A 24,407-nucleotide genomic window follows, 5' to 3' on the forward strand; every position below is an offset into this window, starting at 1 on the left:
GAGCTCAGCTGAATGGATAGAAATAAGTGCTTTTTCGAGCCCATGTACTGTGTTTAGATTGGGATCAAGAGACTCATCTGGAGGTTGGGCCGTGAAATATGTATGGTGACTTGTCATCACTGTTAATTTTTTTGCCAATTTTCACTGTGTGTTATGCAGGAGTGAGGATCTGTATAGGTTCCGTCTGCGGTTGCGCTGTCTGAGAATGTGGTCCAAAAGACTCAGGTTACTCTCTCAAGCCTGCTGTCATGACAGAAGACGGGTTTTAAACAAAGCTCTGAATGTTCTGAGATGGGCCGCAAAGATGCATTGTGCTCATACAGATGCAGTGGAGAGGAGAAGAAGTTATTTCATACTCTATCAGAGTTTTTACCAGGTGGGAAATTTGTACAACAGCCTTATACTCTATAATACACTATCCCCTTGTGATAATGTGTTTTATAAACAATGGCAGAGTTTCCTGAGAATATCCCTCAGAAATGTACAGCATAGTTGACTATGATAACAATGATGAACTACAGTTTTTGGATGGTCAAAAGGCATAATTTCACATGGGGCCCTATCATACACTCTGGCGCGACGCAAGTGTTCTTTGCTAGTTTCAGCCCGACGCAGTTATCATTTTCACGTCCTGCGCCACGTTGTTTAAATAGCAAATGCATTTGCCCCCATTTGTGGCGATTTTCTACCATTTGTGACTGCGCCATTGACCAACTGAAACCTGGTCTAAAGTCCATGGTGCAATATTATTTGTTTGTTATTTAAATGGTGCATTAGTAATATGCGCATATAGGTGGGTCCACAACGCATGTACACTCTGCTTATTACACACACAGGGATGTGCAGCAGCACACAAACATGCCAAATATTAAAAATAGAAGGATTACAATGTAAAAGATTAATATTGTGTACATAAAGATATGGTGGAATCCAGCTTGTCCCGTAGATGGCCTGCTTGCGCACTTCAACCTCACGCACGAGCAGATCCGTTTCCTTGCTAGAGAAGCGTTCATTTTTTCCGTTTGCAAATTCCGCCATGTAAATAGCAATCCGCCATGGTGCGAACGCAACTGGCTTTTAAAGGGAATAGGAGATGAGACTCTGATTGGTTTATTGCAAAACACACCCATTACTCATTAAGAAAATAGGGACAACCCTTTTAGACCATGCGCCGGACGCCGACCATTTTTCCCATCCTTAAACTAGCAAAATTGGATTCGGACACGCCCTAAGTGTGCTTGCGCCGTGTGCTTTTTAGACCATATGCTTAGATGGTTAAAATAGGGCCCATGGTGTTAGACAGTATTTTAAACAAACCATTTCAACTTCATATCTTAAAGTTAATAGCACATTCTGTTACAGTGGAAGAATCACTATGAGAGCAGCACCGATGCTTTGAGAAAACGACTCATTCAGCCCAGCAGAACTTTGTTTCTGATGACCACATGTTCCACCTGGAGGAACCTACGTTTGCTCAGAACAGCTGTGATTCATTATCAGTAAGAATCATCCCATAATCTGGGTCAGATCTAGTTACCTCACTATGAATAAGAGTTAATAGGGATGCCTGAGTCACCATCTTGGACAGGAATCAGGGTTTCCCTTTGCTAGCTATCATGAGTTTCATCTTAGTTGTGCATAACATAGGTCCTGGTTGGTTTGTTACCTCTTTTTAGAAACAACACTCTCCTTTTCTTAAGCACATGTAAATATCTAGTTGTGTATTTAAGTGTGTCTGTATGTGCTTTACACCCTGCAGTCTATCTGTACTGTATAAGCACTGGCTGCTGTGGAGGCAGGTGTGTTTAAAACGGTTCTCTAGGAGACAGCAGGAGTGGTGGGCATGTGTGTGTTGGGACAGACGACTCCGAAGCAAAGTCTGGACCCTGTGGATATTAACCTGGCAGAGAAAACAGCTGGCCACAGATCAGTACAGGTACAGACATTGTCTCAATGCTATATCCATGTCTGTGTCATGCACATGCTAGTGCAGTATATATTTTTTTCAGTCTCCTGAATGTTGATTTGTATTCTCAGAATTTGCTATATCTTATATAAATATCTCATAATGTTTCCCCTAGATATCAATGAGATCTCTGTCTTTCTTTAGGATGCATTTGTTAGCATCAGCATGGAAGAAATGGAAGATCTGTTACCGTCAGAAGAAGCTGGAGAAGTTGATGCAGTCCACTCAGATAAGCAACCTTCACTCTTTCCATCGTTGGCAGAAGAGAGCAGAATCCTGTCAAAGAGAGAGAGAAAAACAGTTAGTTTTGAGCCGGTAAGGGTCAATCTGCCTCTCACATCATTACCCTCATGTCATTCACTGCATGACTGATTTTCTACCATGGAACACGAAAAACAAATGTGCTTTTAGGGGTACAAAAGTTTGTCACTGGGACAGTACACTTAGGGTGTGTTCACACTTGTAGTTTGGTTCGCTTGGTTCATTTGGTCCGGACCAAAAAAAAAAAAAGTTTATTCCTGGTCCGCTTAGCATTCACATTGGCATTTTTAACACCAAACCTTAATGCATAGGGATACATTCACAACCTGATTGGTCTGCTTTTATGGCATATTTTCGAGATGGCACTTACCGAACATCCAAAACAATGCAGTGTGCCGGGATAAATGCATTCACTGTATGTGCGTAGTATGATGGTATTTTGACCAGCTGATAACTTGTGAAGAGCTTATAAAATGTGTAAAGAAGTCAAAACAGTGGCAGGAATCCCTCTGTCACACATCCAAATGAAGATCGCGGTTCTGACGCCTGTAATGGGCAGCTGTGACTGTGTAATGACTGATGTGAAAAAACAGGTATGCTTGAGGATTCTGTCCTTTTTAGGGTCGCATCTTGTGACATCATGTCCTGTTTTTGGTTCATTTGCATGTCTTTGTTACTGTTGCGTTTATATTTAATTCAAACTGCACCAGAGTTTGTTTGGAAGTGGACCGAGACCCATCTTTTTGACGGTCTGAGTCCACTTGTTTGGTGCGCTCCAGTATTCAGATGGCAGCGCTCACACTTATTCAAATGAACCGCACTAACAGAGCAATCGCACCAGGGTTCGTTTTAATCGAACCAAACATGACAAATGTGAACACACCCTTAAAGAGCACCCTTATAGTTGCTCTTTAAGCACCCTTACAACCTTATAGCTTACCTCAAGTCAAGTCAAATTCATTTGAATAGGGCTTTTAACAGTTTCAAAGCAGCTTTACAGAAAATCATACTTTTATGTCTATAATGCCTTAGTGCTTTGCCATCAAGTTTTAGGGCTGGACGTTATAACGTGAATAACGATACAAATGATCTTCTGGATTTAGATCTACCTATATTGTATTTATAGTGTTGTGAGCACATATTTGTATCCTTAAGGTACCCTTAAGGTACTACTATAAACCTTTTACGGTGAAATAAGGTAGAGTACAAAGATTTCCTTTTAAGGGTATTGCCCCAGTGACAAACTGTTGAACCTCTAAATGTAAAAATGTGTTACTTCTTTATTCTGAGTGTAAATGTCTTTATGATGACTTGCAATGCTTTTGGTAATGCACGTTTGAATGATAAGAGAGAGAGTGTGTCAGTGTTGAGATACGAGAGAAATGAAAGACGCGCCAGCCCCAAATACCTGGATGAGCGGTTATTGTAGAGTGTAGCTAGTGACATTTTTGGGTAATAACTGACCTTGGAATGTTGCGACTGATCAATCAGAATTAAGTATTTCAGAGAGCCATGTAAAATAAAGTCCAAGAAACCATCTAAAATAACCTAGTAACTGCATAGAAAGGCCATAGCAACCACATAAAACACCATAGTTGTAGAGGTGTTTTTTTTTTTTTGTATGGTCAAGTGGTTAAAAAATCTAGTTTTTAGTTTACTAGAAGAATACAGTATAAATGTGCTACCACATCATTTGTTTCTTGCACAGACGCACCCTGAACTCCTGGCATTGCTACGTTCAGAAGACAAAATTAACACGTTTGAGCACCAGAGTCCCATGGGTGCTTTCCAGACGGATGTTAGCAGGTAGGTGGAGCAAAAAAAAAAAAACTCCTCCAGACAGGACTGACAGCATTCAGTAACAGCCCCTGACGCTTACAGCACTTTGCCTATGGTCTTTTCATAACTTAGATGAGTCTGCTGAGGTTAGAGACTGGGGCTGCGTTTAACTCCACTTTTAGACATACACTCGCAAACTTCCCTAAGCACTTCCCCTCGGGGGAATCCCTTCCGCTCAACTTCATCAAGTGGGCGAGGGAAGTTTATTTGGACAGACCCTCGACCCCTCGATTTTGGCTAAGGAAGCGCGTCTAATACGTAGTACTCTTCAGGCAGATCCATAGACCACAATGCAACAGGATTTTGACGTCTCAGCAGATTGCGCTTAATTTACCCCCCATCCCACACAATTCTAGTGTATGATAGTTATATTGACATTTAACCGCATTGTATAGCTAACTTAAGCTGACTTTTTACAGTTTTTACATAGTTACAGTTTATTGTATTGTTATTTTCATTTGTGTATTTTTTTTATATGTAATATAAATATATTCATATTTTATATTTGTTTGTATCTAATTTATCAACCCAAGCATACATACAAATTTATAAGGAAAAAAAAACTATAATAATAAATCAGCTCCATATCGGGTTCCAAGTGATGAAGGCCTTACACATTGCAAGGGTTCCGCCAGTAGTGGGCACATTGCAGCGTAAACAATGACATACATCCGAGTGAATAAGACAGAGGGAAGTTAGCGAGGGAAGTGCATAAAAAAATTGGACTTAAACGCAGCCTGGGAGTGATGGCTGTTGTTGAAATCTGTGCAGTAAACTTCAGGAAGTGGAGAGATGTCACAAGAAGGATGCAGGAAACAAGGATATGTCTGGAGAGAGTGTGCCATCTGCAGGATAAAAGTAGAATACAGACTAGATTTACAATATGGCGTCAAAGCGCTCGGGCAAGGAAAGAGTTAAGAAGAGTACGGGAGAATTTACAAAGAGCTCAACTCTCAGGGTAAGTCAAGCTTGTTTTCTTGTGCCTCATTTGCATTGTGGCTGTTACACTCAAATGAGATGTTGAAAAGCTTGCACTTTATACAAATAATCAAGAAAGTTACAAACACTTTTTTGAAATGTTGTCAATTGTTCATAAAAGTGTTAGTGAAAGAGTTTATCTTTCAGAAAAAGTTATTTACCAACATCAGGAGGTCAAACTTAATATTATCTGAGCTATTTTGTTTTATATTCATTTTAAATGACCATGTTTATGTGACCGATAGAATTTAAAAGACCTTGAAAGAGGACAAACTGCTCTTGCTAAGGGCGGTTTATATCCCTGGACACTTGAATCTGGGGGCAGATGTCGAGGCAGGGGCTGAGGACCAGGGGACTCCACCCGGATGTGGTTGAGTTGATTTGGCAGAGGCCAAATGGTTCGCCCTACTGATGTGAAAGAGCCAGCCCGAGTTTAGTCCGTATCCACTTTTGCAAGTTTAACGACGGGAAAAATGGTCTAAAAGGGTTGTCCGTATTCTAGTAATGGGTGTGTTTTGGGCGTAACTTGCAATAAACCAATCAGAGTCTAATCTCCTATTCCCTTTAAAAGCCAGTTGCCTATAGGTGCATATTACTAATGCCCCCTTTAAATAAAAATAAAAAATTGTGCCATGGACTTTAGACCAGGTTTCATTTGGTCAATGGTGCAGTCTATTTCAGTTGCCTCAAAATAGCAATGCGCCAACAATGCGTCTGAACACACCTCGTTTTCAGACCAGCGCGCCCATGGGCGCAAATGTATTTGCTATTTAAACAAAGTGGTGCAGGACGTGAAAATGATAACTGCGTCGGGCTGAAACTAGCAAAAAAAACACTTGCGTCGCGCCTGGCGCTGCATTGCGCCAGAGTGTATGATAGGGCCTCTAGTGTTTATCCTGGAAGGCTCTCCGTGGGAGATTCTGACCAGGAGGGACTTTTTGTCTCAGGTGCAGTGATCTTTCACCCCCGACCCGAGATTTGGAACCGGTGGGTCTGGCCCCTGAAGCCTCTGTTATACTCCAGTTTGGACGGGTACACGACAGCTCGGACGCGGACTACTTGTACGGTGAACGCGTTCAACGCATGCGCAGTAGATCGGTCTGGACAGTATAATCGATAATATTTTTTATATTTATAGTTTATATTTGCATTTATGTCAAAACCTAGACACTTTCAAACATCAAAATGACATTTATTAATATGTATTCGTGTCAAAATGACATAAACATCTTTTCCTATTCTATTTTGCCTGGAAACGCTTCCAACAGGCTTGCGTGAAAAATAGGCATTGGTTCTATTTCTAGCATGCACACATTTTCTGTTTTTTTCAAATTCGGCGTCAATGTTATTTCCATCTCTTTCGCAGTTTTAACCTAATGAACGCGCGCCCTTTTGTCCGCGCGGTCACAAAAAATGGGAGGCACGCGGCTGTCCGCAACGAGCCTCCGCGCGCACCCCCGATGACGATTTTTACGTCACGCGGACCCTCGCGGTCGCGGAAAGTATAACAGAGGCTTGAGGAGGATCAGCTCCTAGAATCTGGTCTCTCAAATTAGGTTGTTGAAGTCAAGTCAAGTCATCTTCATTTATATAGCGCTGTTAACAATGTAGATTGTTTCAAAGCAGCTTTACAGAGATAAACGTATAATTTAAGGTATTATTTTATAGCGGTTCTTTAATAAAGTTATTTTCCAGCTAAAGTTAGTTTTGATTGATTCGCTTCCGTCGCAACGATCATTTAAGCCATTTTTAATGCTAGAACTCCCTCTACAAGGAAATTGTATTGGTAATTGCCTGGTTGGTTCACTGCTTGTGTTCCTACAGGAGCATCTTTCAGCAGGGTTGGCCCTTGGCTGCTACATGGCTGCTATTTCGGCTTGCCACATTCACATTGATGGAGATTCCCCTGGTATCTCATTTCTTGCATGGTAACAGACAGCTGAGGCCATCTGGGAACTTGTTATAGTCTTAGAGGGCCACCAGAAAAACAAAAATGTACTTACCCCAAACTTTTGAGCTCTAGTTTATTTATAGGGTGTTGCTAAACTCATTGATGTTGTGGCACTGATTCTCTGTGTGCTTATGGCAGGTGTTTATCAGCGTGGAGATCACTGGTTCAGCGCAGTGCTTCGCTTCTGCATTACTGTTATCACAGAAAGGCTCTGACACTCAAGACATGCTTACAGCAGTGGAGCAGATCTCTACAGCTACACTGTCTTCAAAAGGATTTCCTCATCCACCAGTTTCATACAAGACAGAAAAACACAGGTTAGGTAATTTTACGAGTATGATTATGTGTTTAAGATGTAAGCTATATGTGATATACACTATCTTTCAAAAGTTTAAGGTTGGTTAGATTTGAAAGAAATCCTCTTATGTTCACCAAGGCTGCATTTATTTGATACAAATACAGTAAACAGTAATATTGTGATCTGTTATTACAACTTAAAATAATAATAATTTGAATATATTTTAAAAACTGAATATTCACCAGCCATTACTCCAGTCTTCAATGTTACATGATAATGATTCTTCAGAGATCATCCTAATATGCTGATTTGATGCTCAAGAAACAGTTCTTATTATTACCAATGTTGAAAATCTGTTTGGATTTTAGGTTGTACGATGGAAGTGTTCAAATGGAAAACACAATTTTCAGCGCAAGAGCTATCATCCATGCTACTACTCCACAACATTTTTCATAAGTGGACAGAGATATTAGTGAAACAGCAGTTGGCACAGTATGCTAAACTCCTCTTTTTCTCTTTCTCTGTAACTATATTTCTCTCTCTACCTTTCCCTGCTCAATTCTTACATTTCTTTTTGAGATCTCACAGATCAGCTCAAGATAGAGCTGTTCAGCGGGCTGTTCTTCTGGAGTGGTACCGACACACTCAGGCTGTTTTCTCTGATGCAGTTCTGCTCTTCACAGCCAAACTGGCTCATCTTCATCCATCACCCTGCTCTGTATCCACTGCTGTACCTCAGGTACAAGACTCAGTGCTTGCAAGCTGCCCATTGTGTGGATTTTGTTTGTTTTGTTTAAATTAGCATTTTTCCAGCTAGCAGACCCAGACCATAGCAGAACTGTTCTCCAAACTATCTAAGCTTTTAAAACCTAAGTTTTGCTCTTAAAACCTAGACCAAGACTTTGTAAATCAGACTGGAGGTCTCAAAAGCACCACCGTACTGCTAATATTGTAGTATCGTTGACAAAAAAGGTGATTGACTTCTTGTCAAAAGTTTTGCTCTTTAGCTGAGTAATTCCTAAGGAACATGCTGTAAGTAATCAGTTGGAAAAGTATAATTTTTGTATTCTCAATAAGCATATTGTGATGTTTGATATTGTGAATGTTTAATCATTCAATCAGGGTTCTCTGGTAGAATGTAAAAACTGCACAGCAGAAGATGATAGTTTGGAGCGAAGTGTGTTGACACACAGAGAGCTACACTGCCCTCTACAGGCCACAGAATCACAGCACAGCCATATGTCATGGACCGGATCAGAGGAGCACAGATCTCTGCTGTCATTTATCAGGTTAGCTGCAAAATTCAATTTTAATTTTACAATAATTTGAATACAAAGTTTAAATTAAAGACTAAAGACCATTCTACATTGGTTCTTTTTTTCCCCCACAGTAAAATCTCTGAGGAATATGAAGACCCAGGAGATGAGAGAATGGCTTATAGTTGTTTCTGGGGCTCCTATGATCACTGCAGACTTTGCAGATCAAAGGTGGTATTGTTCAATCAATCAATCAATTGCAATTTATATTGTTTATACATAAATCTTGTTTAAAAATGTTTATAATATTTCCTTGATATTTAACATGTTCTTTTTGTATTAAATCTATCAATATTTATTTATTTGGTGGTTTAGCTTTACCATTAAAGCTATCTAAACCACTAAATTTACTTGAGAAACTAAATTGCAGTTTAATATTAGGAGTTTAGATTTTTATTGCTTTTTATTCTTTGTTATAACTTGAGTATTGATTTTTCCACCGAAATGTTAATCATTTTACAGGATCCCTTAATATGAATCATGTTTTTGGATCATTCTGGTGGTAAATTTACATTTAAAACTTCATAGTATAACGGTTCTGATCCAGAGTCAGCTTTGCTCCTGCTGTTGTAATATTAATAGTATGGGACCAAACTGAGTCAATTCAGCAGTCAGTTCTATTCATTTAAATCTGCTACTTTTTCATTCTTCCTTAGGTTGTGCTACTAAGAGCCCTCGGCAGAATGATGCATCCTGATCTGAGTCTGCCTTTTTCCCAGTGGAGGAGTCTACTGCACACTAACAGAGAGATGAGACTACAGGGGGATCTCTGTAGAAAAAGAAGGAGATGTAAAGACCTGGCTGTGGCATTCAGGGTGTGGAGAGCTCATACACAAATACACTGCAGGGCTGTCCGGCACTGGGTAAATTAATTATTAATCAACAAAATCATTTATATTGGTCCACTGGCAGAAATGCTGTTCCATAGTAACTATGCCAACTTTGAAAAAATGGCTTCACACTGGTAAAAATGGGTGTTTTATGTTTTCACACATTGTTCCCTTTCAAAGTGGAACTTCAACACTGCGTCATGGAGCTATGGGGAATGCCTTCTACCCCACTGGTGTCTGAACACATGTACACAGCAACACGCCAATTTAATTGGGTGACGACAGTCTATGACGTCATGAGCGGAGCACCCATGAGTATAAGAGGGCGCCTGCAAAATACATCATCAGCTTTTTTGTCTTCAGGAGCTGTTTGTTTATGAGCACATGGACAATAATGGCAAGTGGGAGCAAGAGTTTTCGACAGTGTGTTCCTCCGTGTATACGCCTTCTTACACCCGAGGACACTCAAGGGAGCTGGATGTGCACTGTGACAGGTTCACAGTAAGAAGGCTCCATTCACGTTTGTCAATCTTTTCGAGGGGAGAGGGACAATCGCATGTGCCTCATGGGTCAGGGCCTGCAGCTGCTGAGGCAGTGCGGCGTCTACACTCATGGGGTTCGCAGGTTGAACTGGCTGAGGAGTTTTGGGAAGCAGTAACTATTAGTATTTTCCAGACCCCTCAAGCTTGTTCAAGCGATCTGCTCAATCCAGAGGCTCTGTGGATTCCTCTGATCCAGCAGAAAACATGTTGCTGGCAACCTCCAGTTCTGAGGAACTGAATGTGTTTGGGGAAGAACATGTTGATGTTTCAGTTGAATCTGCTCCTCCCACCAGCCCTTAAATTTGGCCTGGTCACGTGAGAAATTCAGATTCAGATTCAGATATCTTTAAATGGGAAGTCACTGGTGGTTGTTTGGACAAGCGCTTTCTAGTGGGCCTTTAGCAAGGGTGCGCAAGCTTCCAATGGTTCCTAAAGGTTTGAACCGAGGTAATCAGTGCACTGGATAGCCCAATGCATGTCCTCGTCCTTGCATACCTCTTTCACGTAAGAAGGTACTTTGTCTGGTATTAGGAGCAGCCCTGAAGGTTGTAGCCTGTGTAGCCTGGTTTGGGAAGTCAGCATTTTGCATGCTACCTTTAAGGAACTGCTCTAATGTTACTTAGGATAGAGTAAACGGGATGTGTTTTTATCTACCTCCCTAACTATTACTACGTTCTGAAGTAGGGATTTTGCTTTCCCTTGGATAGGTGCTCTAATAAAACTAATTGATAGCTATAATGGGGTGTGCGCTACTTTTTAAATAGGCACTGAGCTCCCCTGCGGCAGGGTGGTTATTGGACACATTGCATTATGCCCTGCTTTATTTCCCTCCCTTTTTGGCAAAGTACAGAAGTAGGCTTCCCTCTTGGAAGAACAGCAGCTCTTAGCAGCCTTTCTTGCTCTTTGTGACAGTTGCTTTTAAGTACCATTTAGGTAGAGCAGGGTGAATAGAACCATGCTTCAATTACCACCCTCCCCAACTATTGTTGGGTTCTGAAGCAGGGATATCGCTCCTCTTTGAATGGGTGTTCGGCCATGGTGACAGTACTAATGAGTAGAGGTGTTTTGCTTGTGGGCACCCCTCCCTGTTATCTGCAATGAAATACATGTTGTGTACCTTTATTAAAGGCAGGGTTCAGCTGTTCTTCTTAGAGTCTGGGTGATAGATTTAGTGGGCACACTGCATTATGCCCTGCTCTCATTCTCCTTCCTTTCCTAAGCAGGAGCAAGGACTAGGGTGCCCCTGAAGGGCAACAATAAGGTGAAGGTTGTTGCCTGGAAGGTTCATTACGAAGGTTTTAGCACTTGGCAGGCTCCTTTTCTTAATCTGCTCTTAAGATTCACCTTAGGGTAGAGTAGGGTGGACGGAGCTACTATGGACAGTTCTCGAGATTCCCTCTGTTTCGTTGACCCCCTCTCCAATTAATGTTGGACCCATGAGGTAGGGATATCACTCCCCTTTGGCAGGATGCTCTACTATGGTCAATGCTAATGATAGGAGGAAGTTTGCCTGAGGGTGTCCCTCCTTGTTATCTGTCACATACTATGGCCTGGTACCAAATAGACTTGAGGCGCTAGCTGTAGCTGTACCTTTACTCAAGGCATGGTACTGTATGAGCTGCTCTTCCCCAGTTGCATTGTTGTCGTTAAGTAAGGGCAAACTCCCCTTCAAATTCCTTGGGTCTAGAGTCTATGTAATGAGGAGTACTGGGCACACTGCATTATGCCTTGCTTCATTTCCCTCCTTCTTGAGTATAGGGGACTCTCCTGGAGAAAATCTTTGCTCTCCCCTGTGACTGTAGAGCCTAAGCTCCCCTGCAGTTTCCCTATAGGTTGAGTTGAGATGGCAAGAGCCTTTGCACTATGTCCCTCTTGTTTTAATTCTTTCTGATGAAGAGAGGGTTATATTCCCAACCTTGGAAGTAGTGGTAGACCGAAGATTGTAGTTGAGGACTCTGTTTGGTAAACTACTCCCTAGCCGCTTTAAGCATTGACATAACTAGCAATTATTAGAGCTTTTGTTTGCTCTTGGTGCACTTAAGGTTGTAAAGGCCAGGACTGCCTTGCAATAGAGCACAGAAGCTGATATACCTTCTCATGCTATAAGAGAAATTGAGCTGAGGGAGTGGCTCCATTAAGCAGGCTATGAGTCACATTTGTGCCCTGGGGGTTGAAGCCCTTGACTCCAGCTAGATGATCTGTAGAGTCAATCTATTCTATGCCCACTATGGATTGCCACGGGTTGCCTGCACGTCTCCTTCAGACAAAAGAGTAGATGACGTATTTTGCAGGCACCCTCTTATACTCATGGGCACTCTGCTCATGATTTCATAGACTGCCGTCAGCCAATAAAATTACATGTTTGGAACATGTTCAAACACCAGTGACGCTGAGGGCGTTTCCCATAGCGTCAACTCCAGAACTCCACGTCTCGTTCTTAGGGAACCATGGTTACATATGTATCCTGAGACGTTTTCTTTAAGCCAAAGCCATAGTTAATATATCTAAAATAGTTCACCCAAAAATGAGTGTTCCGTAAATATTTAGTAACCTCCATGTTGTTCCAATTATGTATAACTGTCTTTCTTCTGTGTAAACCAAAGTGGATATTATGCAATATATAGTCTTGGTTCTTTTTCATGCAGTGACCGGAAAAAGGTGTCAAGATCCAAAACTGATATGTATATAATATAAAGTGGTCCATACATATATTTGACGTCTTCAGAAGCCATACAATAGCTTTGTGCAACTCGTCTTAACATGCTATATTTGATTGTGAAAATAAAAAATGATATGTGAAGCAGTGGAGGAAAAGATTTTAACAATAACCATTTGACTTGTCCCTGACACAAAGCTATATTGTATGACATCAGAAGAATAAAAATTTAACTTATGAGTCATATAGCCTACTTTTATGATACGTGTATGATGTTTTTAATATAGTTTGAACTTAACAGCCCCAGTTTCCATCCTCTTTAAATGTATCATACAAAAACACCTTTTGCACGGAAGAGAAAAGTAATTTGGGTTTGGTACAAAATGAACAATTTTAATTTTGGGTGAACTAAGTATTAAACTATGTTGATGAGCAATGAGAAAAGTAGTTTTGTGGATTTTTGTACACATTTTTTTTTAACAGGAGAGGAGGGTGATTTTTCACACTGTCATTCAATGGAAAATAATGGTTTGGCAGAGATGCAGGAAACGCATGTTGGAACAGCACGCAACGCTTACCCATGACACCAATCTACTCAGACACTGCTTCTGTACATGGACCAGAATGGTAAAAATAAAATAAAAAATGTATGTTATGAATCTGCCCTAGTTACTCTAAATATCAATATAGTCAGAAAATCAGCATTGGGAGGATTCTTATTTTATTTCCTTTTATATTTAAAGCAGTGGTTCTCAACCTTTTGTACCCCAGGCCCTGAGAAAGAAAAAATATATAATTTTTATTTTTTTTTATTTTTTAATAATCAATATAAAACACTATAAACAATTCTCCAATAATGGATTTTTTTTTTTCCATTTTAGCTTCTCTTTAAAACCTTCTATGTTATCAATAAGATCATAATATGTGCATTCAAAAGCTATTCTATCTCTGACTAAACACTTAAAAACACAAGAACATCAATCTTTTTGTCCTTTTCATTGTCCTCTTTATATTATTGGTATTTTATATTGGTATTTTTACCAAAGTTTTCTACAAAAAAACTATTGAAAAGATTCAAACAACTCTTTCAGCATGTTTAGTAAAGAAAATAGCAGCAAAAAGCTAAGTAGCAAAAATAAATGTACTATTACAAAAATAATAGATATTGGCTACCTCATATATCCCGATTTTCCAAAACCGTGGGAACACCAGTTCTTTAAAAGAAACAAACTTGTTGAAGGGGTAAATAATATGTATGTATAACAAGAAATTTGATTTGATTTTTCATTGTTTTACCATTGTTTTACCATGTAAAAATGTACCATTATTACTCACAATGGACCCTTTTTACTTCCATGTGCTGCTTTCACATGCTATCGGAAAATGTCCTACTTCCCACTTCTGAAATTGTGATTACGAGCTTTGTTGTCAGAAAGAACAGGAATCATGGAGGACACCAGGTTTATTCTTGCCTATTTATTGAGAATCTTATTTAAGCCAAAATGATATTTTGCGTCCCGTTAATTGACAACCATATAAACATTGACCGTGCTATCTAGATAGTCAGCTTGCTAACAATTCTGGAATTTCGGTCAAATACAGGCTATTTTCAGGGTGTATAGAACATACAGTATGCTTCAAATGTTTATTCATATTCATGTAAATATGCACTACTTTAATGACAAGACAAGGACGATGTAGCTGTTGTGGAAAAAAACTAATAAAAAATACCAGTCACAGTAGCAATCGTTCTCCCCTCCGCCATGTTTTATGGCATGCCCAACTCAGGAACTTTCATATCAAAATTATCCCAGAGTTCCCCAGTGGTAAATACAAATTGAGAGGTTCATGTCCAATTTTTAACTAGGAAACTTGTATTTATGATAATTCTCATAGCATGTGATGGCAGCATTACTACATGTTCTTATTCAAGTCCCTTTGAGGAATATTAGTTCACTTGATGGCCACAATGATAATGGGCCCAGGCTTATTTTCTGTATAGGTACACAGCTCATCTACTTGAATGGGGAATGATTGATTCAAATTAATGATAGATTACATTTTAAGAAATATTTCTCAAATTAGAAACAAAATTTGGCTAAAAAATATCAGATACATTTTGTTTCTTTAGCTTAAATCATTCTAACAACCTGTCTTTTGTCAATATTAGAGAAGTAAAATGAGTTGTGAATGTTGATAAATCATATTTAAATCTTGTATGCATGTTATAGGCCGCGGGGCCGCACTGTGAGCAGCAGACGTGTGCTGTTGAACAGATGGAGAGCAAAGCAGAGAGACACAGACTGAACTTGAGCTTCTCCACATGGGTGACATGTGTAAGCCAGCAGCAGACTGCCAAAGCCGTTTATATTCGCACATTACAGAACAGGTACACGTCATATCTGTGACAGCCTGAATGTATTTTTGGCTGTTTTATGGTGGTTATCAGATGTCACTATCATGTTTTAAAGCAGTTGTGTTTAATTTATGCACCACTACCATTGCACATATTGGTGATCAGACTGATTAATCAACCAATATTTTACTTTTACAATATCAACAACCATGGCTGTATAAAAAAAAAAAGTATAAAAATATGAAAATAGTTTAATAGGGAAATTTCAGTAAATATTGTATAAAACAAGCAGGGTTATTGTTTACTACAACTAAAGCAGTAAAAAAAGGCAACATTTCCCATTTTCGTTTAGTTGAAGTACTACAATAACTAAAAGTAAATAATTTAAAACTTAATAAACATTATATAGACATATATTTTTTTAAACTAATAAAAATGACAAAACAACGTAATTATTACAACTTTATCTGAAATAAAAATGAGAACAAAATGTAAAAAAATAAAAGATAATTCAAAATATTAACAAAAACTACATTAGTGTGTTAATGATATACTAAACAAGTGTTTATATTATTATTGTTATTATTTATTAATATATTATTAATAAATACATTGGTCATTGAAATGATCAACCACTTGTCTTAACCTTATATTATATATTTTGCTTAGTTTTATCTATCTGCAACATGGAACATGATGTGAAACTCAATGTGAAGTGCATGTTAATGATAGTGTGTGTTGGTGTGTGTCTGTTTCTGTATGTTTAAGAGTGTTTTGGGCATGGTTGAGGTGTGTGCAGGTCTGCAAGCAGAGGCAGGCATCCGCTCTGTTCTTTTCACACAACAGACTCTTACGTGTCTGTTTCTGTCAGTGGAGAATCATCTGTGCTCAGCAGCGGCTCGCCAACAGCATTCTACAACACAGACTCCACCTAAGAGTCAAAGTCATCTTACAACAGTGGAGAAAACATGAAAACTGTGAGTCAAAATCATCATTGAATTAAGCCATATTTGTATCATTGAATTTTTTCTTGCTTTTCTGTTATACTGTAGTTTAAAGAGGTGGTTGATTATGATTTCACTTTTCTAACTTTAGTTAGTTTGTAATGTTGCTGTATGAGTATAAACAACATCTGCAAAGTTACAACGCTCAAAGTTCAAAGCAAAGGGAGATATTTGCTTTTAAAGAAATTGCTTTTTAAGGACTACAACAAACGGCTGGTAGGGACTACAGGACATTCCTCCCGGGTTAGTGACATCACAAACCCTAAAATTTACATAAACCCGCCCCCAGGAACTCGATTAATAGATTATCATGACAGAATATGCTAATCAATGACTAGAAAAGATACTACACATAAACACCATTCAGAAATGTCCTGTTGCATTCTACATGTTGTCACTTCTTCTTGAGTCTCTCCATTATTGTCTGACCTAGGTTTGAACATAAACATTGAAATTTTCAGTGCATGTCTGTGTGAGGTAAAAGGACACAAACTCTTGAAGCTCCGCCCCCTGTGCTGGGAGCAGAAGCTCATTTGCATTTAAAGGGACAGACACAAAAACGGTGCGTTTTTGCTTACCCCCAAAAAGTGACAACTTTAACATGCTATATAAAAATATCTGTGGGGTATTTTGAGCTAAAACTTCACACACACACTCTGGGGACATCAAAGACTTATTTTACATCTTGTGAAAAGGGCATTATACCACCCCTTTAAACATTTCCCTTAAAAGGCCTGGATATATTTAATATGTATTTATACCATGGTCTGGGTGAATACTCGATTCTGATTGGCTGCAGGGTGTCCATTAAAAAGTGATAGAGGACACCTAGTAAAGGAGTTCTGGTGAAACTGACTGTTTACCGTTCGAAATTAATAAATAAATGCGCTGGCTACATCAGCTGTGAGTATCCATAGCAAAAGGCAGTCAAAGTATCCATTTACAATTTATTGTATCCAAACCAAACTGAAGGGTTCTACGAGCTGAGTGGACTATAAATATCTCCGAAACCAAGTTGTTGTTTGTAAAAACTTTAGATTTCGATTGTAAAACTAATTAAAATATAAACTAATGTTTAAAAAATGTGTTATTTGGCAAGTGACCATGGTATAAGCGGGTTAATGCCCTTCGAGGTGTCCATTGTCAGGTATTAATGGACTTCGTTCACGCCTCGCCGTCGTCCATTAATACCTGACAATGGACACCTCGTCGGGCATTAACCCTTACATATAATGCAAAAAAGTATACATATTGCCTTATAATGAACATTGCAATGCAATATTGCAGTATATTGAGTTTATGCATTATAACATAACAAATAACTATTAATAAACCAATAAAAGCACATGTATGTTCTTGTGATTTAGATAGGGCCCATCGACAGGCTCTTCTGTGTGAGTATGATGAGAGGAGGAAGACTGTCATGAAGAGAAGAACATTTCTCATGTGGAGCCAGGCAGAGAAATATTTCAGAAGATCTCAGCATTATCACCAAAGAGTCTTAAAACACAGGTGTGTGTGGAGAAACGTGTTTTGGAGAAAAACATTTATTTCATAATGTGATCCCCCCCCCCCCCCACTTTCAATTCTTTTACTTCAATAAAAGGTTAGATTTTTGCCAATTTTTTGAATGAAAGATCAAAAGGATAAACGATGCAGATTTATTTTTTACAGCCATTTTTGATAATATTTACCAGGGGTATGATTAATTCTGAGCACGACTGTATATATACGTATACGGCTATGAGTGTGATACTGTATACATACTTTCTATTCATCAATGAATCCTGAAAAAAGTATCCTAGTTTTCAAAAATAAATGAATTAATAAAAAGTAAGCAGCACAACTGTTTTCAACATTGATAATAATAAGAAATATTTGTTGAGCAGCAAATTAGCATATTAGAATGATTTCTGAAGGATCATGTGACACTGAAGACCGAGTAATGATGCTAAAAATTCAGCTTTGATCACAGGAATAAATTACATTTTAAAACACATTAGAATAGAAAACAGTTATTTAAAAAATTAATTGTATTTCACAATATTACTGTTCTTACTGTACTTTTTTCAGATCAAATACTGTAAATGCAGAATTGGTCGGCATAAGATATATATAAACCAATAATGAGTGACTATTATCCAAATGTACTCCATTGGATTTACTCAAGAATGTGTCACAACAGGTCAGAGGAGATGAAGAGCAGGAGATCTATTTGTAGCAATATTACTTTATTTTACACAGAAACAAAGGAGATAATTCAGACTCAAGGAATGTGACAGCTTTGTAAAACAAAGATGACACAAAACAAAGAGAGAACCAAACTGAGGGTTTAAGGGGGTGTTTACGCGACACCACTTTCTAAAAACTGAAAACTGTTTATGCGTTTTGGCCTTTCATTTGCACGACAACGGCATTTTGAGGGCCTGAAAAAGCAAACGTTTCAAAACGGTTTAAAGTGCAAGTTTTTGAAACCAAATACATTCATTTCTCAGTGTAAACTACAAAAAAGCACATTTGTGAAATCATGCTCATGTATATTATGTGTTTAGTCTATAGGCGCGTAGTGTTTCTTTACAAAGTGACATCGCCAACCACTGGCCTGGCATGAATAATACAGCGTTTTTAATCGTTTTCGTGGGAACGGTGATCGTTTGACAACAGTGTCTTCTGTACACGAAAAAAACAATGGACAAACTTTTTCAGTTTTTAGTACATCGTTGATGTGTAAATATACCCTAAATAGACAAGACAAAGAGAACTGAACAAGAAACAGGTGGTGAACATAATCAGTAACTAAGGGAACAAATGAGAACATACTTAGAAACCACGACAACCAAGAAAACAAGAACTAAACAGGAAATGAAAAACCAAGAAAAACAGAACAAAATAATCTTCAAGCTAAGAATCTCTGAACACAAACAACCAAAACCAACACCGTATGTTTATTATTATCTATAATAATAATAATAATAATAATAGCCAAATGTTTTGGGACTGAATGTCAGTAAAGAAGTAAATAAGCACATAAGAAGTAAATAAATAAACAAATAAATTAACCATTTTGATGGGGATTTTTGGGGGAAGTTGTTTTTCCCCAATAGCTGAATTGAACTATCGAGGTTGATTATGCCAATATAAGCGCAAACATTATTAAGTGCTGCTAAAAACCTTCAATAAAAAACATTCTATGGTGAAGTCATTCAAGATTCTGTTCTATTCTACCTCCAGATATTTCTCTCGGTGGCTTCATGAGTTCAGGCATCAGTCAGAGCTGCTGTGCATAAGCAGAGAACTGGAGGAGGTCAGGACGCAGAGAATACAGCAGAGAGCTTTCTGTCTGTGGCAGCTCAAAGAGCGACTTGTTGAGAGGAAGAGGGCTCAACTGGTGATGCATCGGTGGAGACAGCACATCTCACGAGCCAGAAAGCGGAGAAACATCACGCTGACGATGAAGAACATGTTCCTGAGTTGGAAAGCAGCTTACAGACAGAGTGTCAGGAGCAGAGAACACTGTACACAGAGACAGCAGAGGAGGTGAGATTGGGACACCACAGGTGAACACAGTAAAAAATGTAATTAATAGATATTACCATACTTCCGCCTTTTGATTACTTAATTTAAGAATTGCAAAATGGTTTTGTATTACAAGTTTTCTGAAATGTTATGTTTAAATATGCAAGTGAGGCATTATCTAGATAAATATGCACTAATTTTCATACATTTCTAGAACGTTGTATAAAGCCAGGTAAAAAAATCTTCTTCCATTTTGTTGACAAATTAAGTTGAAGGTTTTACAGATAGTGGAGCGGCTAAGTGATATAATCGTTCAGTTTATGATACAAGCGTGAAAATGGCATGAGCAGTCATGAGCAGTCTCCATGGGTCACTTGACAAGAAAATTTTCCGAGCCACTTGAAATTTCAAGATTTTTCATTTTTCAATATGGCCGACACCTTAGTGGAGCAGTTAAGTCAGTGGTTCTCAAACTTTTTTGGTCATTCCCCACTTTAGACAAGGGGGAATTTTAAAGCCCCACCTACCCCCATCGCCCCAACACAATGCTAATAAAATGCGCAACAAGCTTAACATGTTCCAATTTATTGAACAAGTAGTATCAGAGTAACAAGTTGTATCTAAAATACAAACTATATACATGAAATAACAGAAAGTTCAAAAATAAAGAAAATAAAAGTGCAGCTGTGTCATCATAACTTGCATGAAATTAAAAAAATAGAGAAAATAAAAGTGCAGCTGTGTCAAAAATGTTACTAATTTCAAAAATAGAAAAGATATAAAATTGCCACTTTGCAATCTGTAAAAAAAAAAAAAAAAGAAAAGAAGAGAAATCCATTCGGGCAGGTTATCCCTGCATTAGTGGCTGCAATGGGCCTGTTTTGCATTGCACAATTTCTCAAAGCGGGGTTGCAGGCTTGATACTGCAACTCTCAAGTCATGCTCAATGTTCAGCTGAGATCTGTACTTCGTTTTCAGCGAAGCAACAGCTGAAAAGCCCATCTCACAGAGATATGATGTGGCAAAGGGAAGAAGAATGCACACAGCTCTCTGCCCGATGAGTGGATACTCCCTCTCCACTCCAAACCAGAATTCACTAAGATTCTGAGCTTTAAACCTGAGCCTCAGGGTGGAGTCAGATGTCAGATCAATAAACTGGTCCTCCTCAGCAGACCCAAAATCAGCAGGTGCTGCAGACAGAATATAAATAAATAGGCTTACTTTATTTGTCATTGCATAATAAACACAAAGAAATCTGTTTGACAACAGTCTATTCCAGTTAGTAAGTAGCATAACATAAATAAAATGCATAATACTGTATATGAGTATAATATTCAATAAATGTCAAAATACCAACCTGCTGCATTGAATGGATCCATAACCCAGGCATACTGAGCACTGTTGTTCGGGAAGTATTTTTGAAACAATTCTTTGAGGGAAGAGATGTGCTGCTTAATACAAGGGATAACTGTGGTGGCTCCAGAATCAGTGTTTTCAGCAACTTCACTCAGGTTCTCAAAGACATCTATGTTTTGCTGATCGAGGCGCCTGCCCCATACCTCAAGCTTTCGGCTGAATGCATTGATCTTATCTGCCAGGTGAGGTATGTGCTTGTCTTTGCCTTGAAGCTGAAGATTTAATTCATTCAGCTTGCCAAACATATCGCTGAGATAGGCCAGTTTAAACAGAAATTCTTCATCACTGAATTTGCTTGCAGCCTCATACATGCGCTCCTCCTCCAAGAACATCCGAATCTCTGCCCTGAGCTCAAAGACGCGCGACAGCACTTTGCCACGGGAGAGCCACCTTGCTTCACTGTGAAACAGCACAGATGTGTGATCAGCTCCCATTTCTTCACAAAGTGCGGAGAACAGTCGCGCTTTCAGGGGTCGGGTTTTGATAAAATTTACCACGCTCACTACTTCTGTCAAAACCTCATTTAATTCAGGGCTGAGCTGCCTTGACGCGAGCGCTTCCCTGTGAATGACACAGTGCGTCCAGTGCGCATCTGGCGCAACCCTCTTTATTAGTGCCTGCAGCCCGTTTCTTGACCCTGCCATGGTCTGTGCGCCATCAGAGCAAAAGCCCACACAATTTTCCCATTTAAGGCCGTGTTCTTTGAGGTAACTGTCCATGATCTTAAACAGCTCATCAGCTGTGGCTCTATTTTTTATGTATTTGCAAAACAGCAAATCCTCGCACAGTGACTCGCCATTCACAAAGCGGACGTAGGAGATGAACAAGCAGTCTTTATTGCTGTCATTAGCTTCGTCCACTTGTAATGCAAAACGACTGTCTTTTAATTTTTCTATGAGTTGTTCCTCAAGATCACTTGAAATGTTGCATATACGTCTTGCAACTGTGTCGTTTGACAGGGGAATAGCTTTTAATTTTGCTGCGCTTGTCTCGTCGAGCATAATTGACACCATGTCTAGCGCAGCGGGGAGAATGAGCTGCTCTGCGATTGTGTGTGGTTTTTTGGATTGTGCAATTCTGTATGCCACTCTATATGACGCCATCTGTGCTTTACTGTTTACTGAGGCAGCTTTTACCATGCGAGTCTCCTGTTGACGGTATTCTGCAAGTTTTCTTTGAAAGAAATCAAGTGGCTTATTGACGTGACTGGGGTGTGTGGTCTCTAGGTGTCGTCTTAATTTGTTGGGTCTCATACTATCTGCTGCTAGCGGTTTAAGACACAGAACACACATCGGTCTCTCCTCTGCCCCCACCACCGCTGCCGTGAATCCAAGAGCAAGATACCCATCATCATATTTTCTTTTCGGTTGGCTTTTTGGTTGATTAGGTCCGTCTGGCTTGTGTCTCTCTGCTGGCGCTGGCTCGACAACTTTTGAGGTCCGTGTCACAAATTTATCCATGTTTTGTTATTGTTTTTTTCAAGGCGACTGTTATTTTAGTTTTGTTATTGTTTTTTTCAAGGCGACTGTTATTTTAGTTTTGTTATTGTTTTTTTCAAGGCGACTGTTATTTTAGAACATTCCCGCTTAATGTTTCCATGGCGACGCGTCATATGTGACGCGACCACAATACTGGATGACAGATCACCTTAATTTCCTTTTTCCTTTTTTATTTAAAAATATTCACAAACTTGCTTACCATGTCATCAACTATCTGATATTCCGATTCTCAAAAATTTGTAAGTGAGTGTGTTTGGTCGTTTAAAAACCTTTATAGCATAATCTTGATCTATAACGTGAGATAGGCGCCGCAATGTTTCTTTGCGACGCAGTTCAGAGAGTCCTGTCTGCCATCAGTTTCTCCCGAAATAAATGCAAGACAGTGGCCGGTGAACTCCGAGAAGAATAGAGTAAACTTTATAGTTACTTCCACTATGTTTGTCTGATGTGAATAACACACGTCGGTAAATTATATTTTGAATAGATTGTTATTGCTGCTTACACAGACATCAGTGTGTATTTTACAAACTCCAAATGTATTGTTTTACTAGTGCTTATGTGTATTTAAATGGCTGAAACCTAAAATAAACATTATTAGGTTGAAAACACTGCATAGTTGTGATATATGACAGCACTGAGCGCGTCCGTCTCTGGCTCAGTGCCAACCAACGCGCGAAAGCACAATTTGAATCTGGCAGTGATGTCACGTCACTGAACATTCTAAATCCCATATGTGGGACAGTACTCTCAGGGGCACAGAAATAAAAAATCCTATATATGGGACCAAACCGGATATAAAAGGTTAAACATTTCATTTGTAACCATGAATACAAAAATGAAACTGAGATGACGTGTTGAACACACACACACCGCGCAGTCACTCTCTAGTCTAGTGCGCGGTCGTGCTCCAGATTCCGGAAGATTTGATCTTACCTTACCATATAAGGCATAAAAAGGAAAATTTCCTCCCGTTTGGCGCGCCCCACCTGTCACGTCTCTATTCCCCACCAGTGGGGCGCGCCCCACAGTTTGAGAAACGCTGAGTTAAGTGATATAGTGGTTTATTTGGTGATACAAGCATGAAAATTGGCATGAGCAGTCTCTGATGGTCACTAGACAATAAGCCACCCACAGCTACTTGAAATTTCAAGATGGCGGCCATTTTTCAAGCTGGCCGACACCTTAGTGGAGCAGTTAAGTCAAAGAGTATAGAAGTAACAAGAGGCGAAACTCAATAGAACGTTCCATTGCAACAAACTCCCCCATGCGCAGAGCTGCAGCTCCGCCATCTTGGACTGAACGCAACACAGCTGTCATAGGATTGAACGATACCGGTTCAAATTCAAAAGCGGTTAAATGAACTAAAAAGTAGTTTCTAGTTTTTAATATCTCTAGAGCAGTCATCCCATGTCTCCCGGAAGATCCGGGAGTCTCCCGCATATTGATAGCGGCTCCCTGATGCCCGCGAATTAGCTAAAATCACCCGGAATCTAGAGCGAGCGAGCAAGAGCTCGCAGCTCCAAACCGTGTAATGTTAGAGCACACGGCAGAAAGGGTGAGGAAGCGAGATATCAACATATCAACCTAAAATGTGGAACACAACTTGTTCAGATTTTTTGCTTTCATTTTCTTGCAGTTCTAAAGTAAAATATATTTTATAATATATATATTTTATATAAAATATAAATAATTATATTTTTAAATTTGTACATTTTAATAAACTCAAACTTATATAACTTTTTTCTGTTTCACTTTCATAATTTATTTCACTTCAACAATAATCTGACAAATTAAAACAAGACCAACCATAGGTCTAAATTCCAAAGCATTCTTGAATTAACGTTACAATCATTTAAGTTTGGATAGTGATTTTCATGTTTATGCGAAAAAAAAGGTGACAGTTAAAGGGTTAATTTAGTGATAACAATGAATTAATAAAGCGGTCATTTGCCAGGTTAGGTGTTCATATATCTCTGAAA

General features: G+C 39.1%; 1 protein-coding gene across 1 annotated transcript in view; it reads left to right on the forward strand.

Moving 5' to 3' along the window:
* The first annotated feature begins 165 nt into the window (after positions 1-165).
* LOC307174116 (uncharacterized protein) overlaps positions 166-24,407 on the forward strand; it is a 31,213-nt gene continuing 6,971 nt past the window's right edge. The window contains exons 1-17 of the mRNA XM_079897810.1: positions 166-376; positions 1,363-1,499; positions 1,760-1,936; positions 2,111-2,281; positions 3,936-4,033; positions 4,838-5,024; positions 7,134-7,312; positions 7,662-7,785; positions 7,873-8,032; positions 8,416-8,582; positions 8,684-8,780; positions 9,266-9,472; positions 13,121-13,264; positions 14,869-15,026; positions 15,762-15,970; positions 17,365-17,509; positions 19,229-19,534. Of these exons, the coding sequence (XP_079753936.1) occupies positions 206-376; positions 1,363-1,499; positions 1,760-1,936; positions 2,111-2,281; positions 3,936-4,033; positions 4,838-5,024; positions 7,134-7,312; positions 7,662-7,785; positions 7,873-8,032; positions 8,416-8,582; positions 8,684-8,780; positions 9,266-9,472; positions 13,121-13,264; positions 14,869-15,026; positions 15,762-15,970; positions 17,365-17,509; positions 19,229-19,534 (2,837 nt within the window). The 5' untranslated portion in view covers positions 166-205. The remainder of the gene's footprint in view (positions 377-1,362; positions 1,500-1,759; positions 1,937-2,110; positions 2,282-3,935; positions 4,034-4,837; positions 5,025-7,133; positions 7,313-7,661; positions 7,786-7,872; positions 8,033-8,415; positions 8,583-8,683; positions 8,781-9,265; positions 9,473-13,120; positions 13,265-14,868; positions 15,027-15,761; positions 15,971-17,364; positions 17,510-19,228; positions 19,535-24,407) is intronic.

This window comes from Squalius cephalus (genome assembly GCF_949319135.1).
Source record: "Squalius cephalus genome assembly, chromosome: 16".
NCBI classification, from domain to species: Eukaryota; Metazoa; Chordata; class Actinopteri; order Cypriniformes; family Leuciscidae; genus Squalius; species Squalius cephalus.